Raw genomic sequence first — 10,446 nt, 5'->3', positions numbered from 1 at the left:
ATTTCTAAGAAAGCTAAGTAAATTTCAAAGCTCAAGCAAGTAAATATTTCTGTAGTCTACAATTTCAATTCCAAAAAGAAAGGAGGAAACCAGAGAAAGTACTATCATGCAAATCATAAGCACTTTATCACCATTTGGGGATTATGGGTATATATGTCTGTATACACTTATACATGTGTACTTGATTTATGCACAAATGTTTAATTTACAAAGGATCCATCTTTGAATATGAGTTCCTCTAAAATTGATTTATATGGGTAAAATTACACATGAATCACTGTACATATTTTACATACCACAAAATGAGTTATGATCATAGACTATTTTCATTTACTCGTATTTTCCAGAGAGGCCTTTCAGTGTGTTCTTATTACACATTCATCAAAATAATTGAAATACAAAGCTACTGAAACCAATATTTTTTCAATTTATACACATAGTTGTTGTTGTTGTTGTTGTTAAGTGCCGTCGAGTCGGGTCCGTACCCATAGAGTTAGTATAATTAATTATATTTGTTATTGTTGTTAAGTGCCGTCGAGTCGGTTCTGACCCACAGCGACGCTGAACAGGGTTTCTGAGGCTATAAATCTTCATGGGAGCAGAAAGCCTCATCTTTCTGCCACAGAGCAACTGGTAGTTTTGAACTACTGACCTTGTGGTTTGCAGCCCGATTCGTAACTACTAAGCTACCAGAGCTCCTTTAGTTCTCTTTTAATCTCATTGTTTTTGGAATCTTCTTCCAATTCTTCCATCATTAATTCCTGTTTGGGTTTTTCAGCACTTTTATTATAAAGTAAATTTTTACCATGTGTGTTTTGAAATGTAGGTTCCTGAGCCAGGTGATTCGATGTGTTTATGGTCATATTAGTTTTCCCTCTTAGTAGGTAGGCTTCCTTGGGTTTTGTTCTCCTTTGACAGAAGTGGAGCTGAAAAGCATCTTGGAAACCACGGCGAAAATTTTCATTGAAAAAACCATAAATTATGGGGTTGATGCTGCTGTTACAAAAGGCCAGCCAATGTGCAAAGGGGTAGATGTAGATGTTAATGATATGTAGTTCATTTGGAGAAAGGTCCGCATAGTCTGAAAGCATCATCAGAGTCCACAGGGGCAGCCAGGAGAGAATGAAAAGCAATGCCACTATCAGGAGCATCTTAATGACCTTCTGCTTCTTCTTAGACACTGACTGCCACTGCTCCTGATTCTGCTTGCCTGTGTGAGGAACTGCAGCCTTAAAGAGGGAGATCCCAATCCTTCCATACATGATGACAATGAGGGTCAGCGGAGTCAGGTAGATATTGACGAACAGCACAGTGGTGTAGATCTTCCTCATTTCCTGATTCGGCCAATCTTCCCGGCACCAGTAGACTGGGCTGGTTTTATTCTGAAAATTGAGTCTTACTTGGTAATGTTTTTCTTCCTGTACATGTAACATTATTGCAGAGGGAGACATAATGGTAATGGCTAGGACCCAGATGATGACAATAATGACAAACGCTGTCTTGATAGTGAGCTTTGGTTTAAAAGGATACACAACACACCGGAACCTGGAATGAAAGGAAAACACAGTGAGGCACTGTCTAATAACTTCTGACTGGATAAATCTATTTAAGTAATTATGAGTCTTCTACACACTAATATTCCACTCAAAAACAAAAAATTACCAATAGAAGAGAGATATGTGCTGCTATTTTCCTGGAATTGATATGAGATAAACTTCAATTCAAAATATGAATAAATGAAGATGATCAGATATTACTACTAGTAAAGATAATATTGGTAACTAACTTATTAAAATGAAAATTTTTAAATTCTCTTCCAGACATGGTAATCTAAGTGTTTAGTGTGAATTATCTCTTTAAGTCTCTCCATTTAAAAGGTGGAAAAGCCAACTTAGAAAATTAAAAATCTTGCTAATAATTACACAGTAGTTTGACTACAGAACCCCTACTCTTAACTTCTAGTGTACTCATTAGACTGTATGCTGTAGATTAAATCAATAGTGATCAACACATTTCTCTCTCATGTTCTTTTATAGTCTCCACTCCCCCACCACACACATTATCTGTGGGCTTGGCCATACAATTTGCTTTGGCCAAAGGGATATGAGCAAGCATGATGTAAACAGATTTTTCATGTGTTTGCACAATTTCTTTTTGGAATGCTTTCTCTAGAATCTAACTGACAGGTTGTAAACAAATTTGATCCAGATGAGAAGACATGTAGACAAAAATCCTAGAGGTTGAAAACAGAGCTGTCTTTTTCTTTCCCTGGCTTAGCTCCCAGATAAATGCTACATCATGAGTGATTTCATCCATAAAGTATGGAGCAGAAGAACCAAATAGCTAAGCTCACAGAATCATGAATATTAATAATGATAAGTGATAAATTATTGTTGTTTTAAGCTACTAGGTTTTTGGGGTATTTTGTTTTATAGCTTTAAAAATCTGGGGATTTTCATTATATATTTTGATTCTGAGTCTTCCTAACATTCTGTCCTCTAAAGAGCATGGAAATTCAATGTCAGCATGTAGAGTAAGTCTGATTCATTTCATCCTTAGCTAGCTATTGAAAATCTTAATGATACTATTGATGTCCATTATGTTAATCACAAAATAATGATACCATTGTGAAACTGTAAGGTTGTACAGTGGTTAAGGGCCTGGCTGCTAACTGTAAGTCCAGCAGTTTGAACCCACCAGATGTTTTGTGAGAGAACAATATGGCAATCTAGTTCCATAAACATTTACAGCCTTGGAAACCCTATGGTGCAGTTCTACTCTATCCTAGAAGGTTGCTTTGAGTCAGATTTAACTTGACAGCAGTGAGTGGGTTGCAAACTATTTAATCTTTTATTTTTATGATCATTTTATGAAACAAATTTGAAAATTTTAAATATGTAGACAAGTAAAAGATTTACAAGTGACGGAACAGCAATTTTAAATTAACTTATCTAATATATCTTGATATAAAAATATATTAGTTTGGGCTTGGATTGCCTTATAATTATTTTCATAATGCTTTCATTGCAGGTGTAAGATCTTCAGTATTAATCAAATTTTCATTTAGTCCTCTAATTATCATGCCATATATCCATTTTAAAACTATGGCTACATTCATGTACACAATTCTAGTATTTTATTTTTTTTATAGACCAATAGTGAGGCTTCAAATGCATGTGTTTATATTTCCATATGTGTATTTCCATATCCTACTAGACAGAATATGGAAATACACATATGAAAAATTCATATGACTATCTTGCAAATGAACCAGATAGAAAATAATTCCTGCAGAGTAGTAGTCAATAGAGATATCAAGTAATAATTACTACAATCATCCTAAAGAACTCAGGTTTTATCCAGAGGGCAATAGATGTTCATTAGAAAGATTTTAAACAGCTGGTGAAAGATAAATTATGCAATTAATATTGCTTATTTGGGTTGCTATGAGGAGAATAAACTGGAGACAGGCTTGACTAAAGATGTACAGCAGTTAAGAAACAATCTCCATATCTCTAGGAGCAAAGGATAACAGAATTGTTGTTGCTGTTAGGTTTGAACTCATAGCAACCTTATGCACAACAGAATGATACACTGCCTAGTCCTTTGCCATCCTCACAATTATTGTTACACTGAAACCCATTGCTGCCGCCTCCATGATAATCAATCTCGATTGGGGTTTTCCTCTTTTTGGCTGACTCTCCACTTTACCAAGCACGATATCTTTCTCAAGGGACTGTTCACTCATGATAATATGTCCGAAATATGAGAGGCTAAGTCTCGCCATCTTGGCTTCTGAGGAGAATTCTAGTTGTACTTCTTCCAACATAGATATATTTTTCTTCTAGGTGTCCATGATACTTTTAATATTCTTCTCCAACACCGTAAATCAAATACATCAATTTTTCTACATTCTTACTTACTTAATGCCCAGCTTTCATGCATATGTCACTATTGTCATTGTTAATTGCTATTGAGTCAGTTTCAACCCATAGTAATCCTGTATCGGGTTTCCAAGGAGCAGCTGCTGAGCTTGAACCACCAACCTTGCAGTTCAAACCAATCTTGCAGTCTAGCACATTAACCCACAGTGTCATACTATTGCTCCTCACATAGAGCTATTGAAAATACCACGCTTTGCATCATGCACATCTTAGTCCTGAAACTGATATCCTTCCTCTTTAACACTTTAAAGAGGTCTTGTGCATCAGATTTACCTAATGCAATGTGATTTTTTGAATGCTGCTTCCACGAGTGTTGATAGTGGAGCCAAGCAAAATAAAGTCTAAGACAACCTCAATCTTCTCCATTTATCATGATGTTATTTATTGGTCAAGTGGTAAGGAGTTTTGTTTTGTTTACATTGTAATACAACCCATACCAAAGACTGTGGTATCCATCAGTCATAAGTCCAATTTGCTTTAAGCCAGCGATGCTGTATCATCTGCATATAACAGGTTATTAATGAGTCTCCCTTTAGTCATGGGACCATGTTCTTCTTCATATAATTCAGTCTCCTGGATTATATGTTCAGCATACAGATTGAATGAGTATGGTGAAAGAAAATTACCCATGCTTATACTTCACCTTTCCTGATTTTGAACCGTTCAGTGCCCCTTGTTCTGTTTAAGTTATTGCCTCTTAGTCTCATGCAGGTTCCTGATGAGCACAATTAAGTGTTTCAGAATACACATTCCCCATAATGCTGTCAATTGTTTTTCATGATCCACACAGTTGAAAGCCTTTTGCATAGTCAATAAAGCACAGACAAATATCTTTCTGGTATTTTCAGCTTTCTGCCAAGATCCTTCAGACACTAGAAAGGATATACATTGTTCCAGTCTTACATGAAACTGGCTTAAATCTCTGGCAGTTCCTTTTCATGTACTGTTCCAGTCATTTTTAAATTACCATTAGCAAAATTTTACTTGCATGTGATACTAATGATATTGTCTGATGATTTCTGCATTCCATTGGGTCACCTTTTTTAGGAATGGACACAAATATGGATCTCTTTTAGTCAGTTGACCAGGTATCTGTCTTCCAAATTTCTTGACATAGAAAAATTAGTGCCTGTAATGCTCATCAATTTGTTGAAAGATTTCAGTTTGTATTCTCTTAGTGCCTGGGACCTGGTTCTTTGCCAATTCCTTTATTACACCTTGTATTCTTTCCTTCAGTACCATTGGTTTTGATCATATGCTGTCTCTTGGGTGAGCATTGTGCATTTCTTTTTGGTACAGTGATTATGTGTATTCCTTCCATCTTCTTTTTTTTAAGTTTTTATTGTAAACTGAGTGACAGTTTATATGAGAGAACATCAGCTTTACTCCATTGTCTCATTGCAATGATTACAATCTCTTCTGTGCATCATCATTCAACAGTATTTGCTTCTATTCCCTGTTTGTTTGTTTTTTTGTTTGTTTTTGGGGGGTGTACACAAAAATATAATAATTTAAACAACCAAAGGGCACATTCTGGAAACCTGCCTCCTGGCTGCCAGCACCCAGTCCTTCTCTTTCCATGAGTCCAGAGTCCTCAGCTGCTCGCCCTCTCCATGTCCTCATCTCTGCCTCCATCTCTGGTGTCACTGCTTCTCTGGATAGGGTCACACGTTCTGCTTGTACCCTTGATGGTCCTAGGGTCCTCTGTTTCTTGGCTCTAAGATTAAGTACTCCCCTGTTTTTGTTACAAAACGTCTCACAATGGTTATTTTTGAGGTCATTGTTGCATCCATCTCATTGGGGGTCTTCCTCTTTTTCACTGACGGTTCTCTTTTCTAAGCATGATGTCCTTCTCCAGGGACTGATCCCTCCTAGTAATATGTCCAAAGTACAAGAGATACAGTGTCATCATCCACTCTTCTATGGAGTATGCCAGCTGATCTTTTGTCAACTTAGATTGGTTTGTTCTTTTGGCTATTCATGGTACTTTCAATATTCCTAATCACTATCAAAATTCAAGGAGTGCTCGTGTGGCACTGTGGGTTAATGTGTCAGACTGCAAAGTCGTTTGAACTGCAAGGTCGGTGGTTCAAGCTCATCAGCTGCTCCTTGGAAACCCTATACAGGGTCGCTATGGGTCGGAATCGACTTGATGGTACTTAACAACAACAACAGTCATAATTCAAATGCGTTGATTCTTCTATGATCTCCCTTATTTGTTGTCTAAATTTCACATGCATCTGAAGCAATTGAAAATACCATGGCTTGGATCAGGAGAACCTTTATCCTCAAACTGTTATGTTTGCTCTTGAACTCTTTAAAGAAATATTGTTGTTATTGTTAAGTGCCATTGAGTTGGTTCTGACCCATAGCAACCCTGTATAGGGTTTCCTAGGAGCAGCTGGTGCACTTGAACCTCCAACCTTGCAGTTCAAATGGCTTTGCAGTCTGGTGCATTAACCCACAGCACCACACCAGAAATATTATGTAGCACATTTTGGCTAATGCAAAACATTGATTTCTTGACTGATGCTCCCATAAGCATTGATTACGTATCCCAGCAAATTGAAGTCTTTGATAATTTCAATCTCTTATTTATTTATCATGATGTCATTTATTGGTCCCATTGTGAGGATTTTGCTTTCTTTAATCGAGGTGCAATCCACACTAAGGCTGCAGTCTTTGCAATCCTTCCTGACTTCTGAACTTTGTCTTTGTTCTTCATCAGTAAATATTTCAAGTCCTCTTCGCTTCTTTCAAACAATATTTTGTCATCTGCATATAACATGTTAATATGATTCTTCCTCCAATTTGGATGTCATATTTTCATATAATCCAGCTTCACAGATTATTTGTTTAGCTTACAAATTGAATAAGTATGGTGAAGGAGTACAACCCTGGTGCACACCTTTCCTGATTTTAACCCATTCTGTATTTCTCTATTCTTTTGAACAACTGCCTTTTGGTCTATGTACTGATTTTCTAAAAACTAAAATTTACTCATTCTTCTGTTTAAAATACTTCAATAGTTCCTGTTGTCATCATAGCAATACTTTAACCTTCTAAAATGGAAGATAAGCCCATTTAAAAATCCACACTTTTTTGTCTTCTGTGGTCTAATGTGCCACTTGATCTTCCCATGGTTGAGCTCTCTGCACTTCTTTCTGCTAGTATTCTCCTCTTTGACATATTAGACATGTTTCTCATCTCTTCCCCCTGCCCTTTTCTTTTCTTCTTCTTTTGCTTAAGTATGCCCCTGTCTTAGAGGTACCCTTTACCAAGTTTCTTCTCAAGGTAACTATCTAATCCCTCAAGATTTAGATAGGTGTCATCTTCTCTAGGTGTCATCTTCACTTTCTGCCCTGACAAGTAGAACTGATCACTCATTTTCATGTCTGTTATACCCTAGACCTCATTTAGAGAACATTAATAGCATCTTACAGTGTATCTTTCTAACTTCACCAACTTCTGAATTTTTTCTGACACAACCCTTTGTCTAATTTATTTGTTTTCATCTTTATTGTGAATGGGTTAAGGTTTAAAGAGCTAATCAATTTTCCATTCAAAAATTTATAAACATTTTGTTTCATGTTATTGACTGTAATCCACACACTGTAGCATTCCCTGATCCCACTTTCTCCCTGTTTTACCAATTTCCATTCCTTCTTTCTGTTTAATCCTTCCTGACTTCTGAACTTTGTCCTTGGGCAAATGTTGCCCTTTTAACCTTGAATAGTTGATTGTTTTAAGGCATACATACTTCTCTGTTGCTATTGTTCATCATTTAGAACTGTCTATTGTTTTGCTGAAAATTGAGCTATTTATTTAAATGCTTCATAACTCAACTCTTTTCCTGGTGCATCATAAACTCTGAACCAAGTGCATAAATAAAGGAACAAAATTTTATCTTAAAATCTGGATAACATTTCAGATTTATTTCAGTACATTTGTATTGTCACCATTAGGCAATTTAGGTTTCTAGTGTGAAAAATAGTAAAATTGCATCATCCCTAATTGTTTAATAATAAAATATCAAGAATTGAATAATTTTCTTTTCTTAATAGTGAAGGTATATACTTTGCTTTTAGAAGGATAGTAAATATAGATACAGTTTTTAGAACCTATACGTGATTTAGCAGATAGTTTTTGATTAGATGGATTCGTTATAGATATGCCCCATTGTCCAGATCTGGAGTTTGGCACTGACTTACCTATCTACTGCTATTGCAACTAAAGTGAAAATTGAAGCTGAAACTGATATTCCCTGGACCAATCCACTGATCTTGCACATTGTGTTCCCAAATGGCCATCCTGCAAGGGAAATGAGACAGTCAGACTGTGAAAAGTATATAAGAGCATTTTGTATCTCAATGAAAATATCGAGAAAATCATAAACCATCCAAATCAATTAATTTTTTCTAAATGACAGTAAGAAAACAATCAGTACATTTTCCATTATTTTCAATTATCCCTCCAAAGTTCTGTTTTTCAGTATTCTGACACTGCTGCTATTGTGTGTCATCAAGTTGGTTCTGACTCAGTGAGACCTTTCATAGGGTTTCCAAGCCTGTACATGTTTATGGAAGTAGAAAGCCTCACCTTTTCCTACAGAGTGATTGGTGGAGTCTACCTGATGATCATGCGATTAACAGCCCAATGCATAACCCACTCTGCTATCAGGGTTTCTTTTGCACTGACATGATTTGACTAGTTGGCAGCTATTAGGTGCCTTTGAATCAGTTCCAACACATAGCAACCCTAAGTACAGCAAAATGAAATATGGCCCCGTCCTGTGCCATCCTCACATTGCTGCTGTGCTTGAGAACATTGCTGCTGCCACTGCGCAAATCCATCCCACCGGGGTCTCTCTATTTTTTGCTGACCTTCCACTTTGTCAAGCATGGTGTCCTTCTTAAGGGACTGGCCCCTCCTGATAATATGTCCAAAGTATGAGAGACAAAGACTGACCATCTTGGCTTCTTTGGAGCATTTTGTTTAAACTTCTTCCAGTACAGATTTATTTGTTCTTCTAGCAGTGCGTAGTAACTTTAATACTCTTCTCTAAATCCATAACTCAAATATGCACCAGTTCTTCTAAGGTCTTCCTTATTCATTTGCCAACTTTCACTTGCACATGAGGCTATTGAAAATGCCTCGGCTTGAGATAGGTAATCTTTGGGCCTCAAACACTTTGAAGAGTACTTCTGCAGCAGATTTGTCTAATCCAATACGTTGTGTGATTTTTTGACTACTGTTTCCATAAGTGTTGATGGTGGATCCAAGTAATATGAATTGTTTGACAACTTCAATCTTTTCTCCATTTGTCATGATGTTATTTATTGGTTCAGTGGTAAGGATTTCTGTTTTCTTTACATTGAAGTGTAACACATATTGAAGGCTGTGAGCTCCGATCGTCGTATTTTTTTTTTAAATAAATGTTTTATTGTTTATTGAGTGATATTTTACATGGGGAAACATTAGTTTTACATTCATTCTGTCATACATCATTACATTGCCTTAATTACCATCCCATCCATGCATCAACCCCCAGCAAAAGGGTATACCTTGCATACCTCCCCTCCCCACCCCAGGGCTCTCCACTCCTAGACTGAAAGGTTAGTCACTCCCCTCATTGCTATAAAATATGCACCTTTACACTTCAGTCCTCACAATCAGTCCTGGTAACAATTTTCACTATTGCATCACATGAGACCCTTCTGCATTTCTTTTCATCAGCCCTTCCTAGACAGATTGGGTACTATTCACTGGAGACTCCACTATCCTCCCTGCCCTGTGGATCTAGGTTCCCTCTTGAAAGCTTGTAAGCCAGTCACTTCTTACCTTTGTATTCCTCCCTCCATTTTGGGTGGCCAATGTTCAAGTTGCCCAGGGCTTCCCACTCTTTGTATGGAGGGGATGTGAATATCTCTTATAGCCGATAATTTTTTCCTCTTTTGAGCTACTGCAGTTATATGTGTAGGTCCAGTTCATCCAGTTGTATCAAATGACACTTTTTTTTTTTTTCCCTCTTCCTTCTTCCTCGGGTTGAGTTCTGTTCATCCAGTCATTGAAGCCAGGTCAAGTGGGTATCATCTACAAGTGTGGGTGTTCTTGCATCTGTCAGCCCTCTTCTTATCAGCTGGTCTCTTCACTCTCCACTCTAGTCCTCTGTAGCTGTGTCACTGACTCTAAGCTCATGAGTCCCCCAGTCCTGCCTTGCTGCTAGGCAACCGAGTCTCCACCCGGGTTCACAGTAGTCTACTGAACAATGTAGGGCTTAGTTCGCCACTTCATTGGTGTTCTTAGGCCACTTCTCTTTATGGATGACATGCGTGGTGGCCAATCAGAGCATGTATTTCCATTGGGTCTTAGTCTTGGGAGAGGATTTGTGCTGAAAGGATTCGTCCACTTGCCTTGATGTCTCCTGGGCTAGCAGCCTACTTGTTCTTGTGGTAGCAGTCAGACTGCCCTTAGTGTTCTGTGTTTTTCCTGTAGGTCTTTC

General features: G+C 37.4%; 1 protein-coding gene across 1 annotated transcript in view; it reads right to left on the bottom strand.

Moving 5' to 3' along the window:
• Positions 1–686: 686 nt before the first annotated feature.
• Positions 687–10,446, bottom strand: part of NPFFR2 (neuropeptide FF receptor 2) — a 28,205-nt gene continuing 18,445 nt past the window's right edge. Inside the window, exons 2-3 of the mRNA XM_006876861.1 lie at positions 8,156–8,255; positions 687–1,545 (exon numbers count right to left, since the gene is read on the bottom strand). Of these exons, the coding sequence (XP_006876923.1) occupies positions 687–1,545; positions 8,156–8,255 (959 nt within the window). The remainder of the gene's footprint in view (positions 1,546–8,155; positions 8,256–10,446) is intronic.

This window comes from Chrysochloris asiatica, unplaced genomic scaffold (assembly GCF_000296735.1).
Source record: "Chrysochloris asiatica unplaced genomic scaffold, ChrAsi1.0 scaffold00420, whole genome shotgun sequence".
Lineage (NCBI taxonomy): Eukaryota > Metazoa > Chordata > Mammalia > Afrosoricida > Chrysochloridae > Chrysochloris > Chrysochloris asiatica.
Note: the sequence above shows the minus strand (reverse complement) of the source record. Positions and strands in the feature narration are given on the sequence as shown.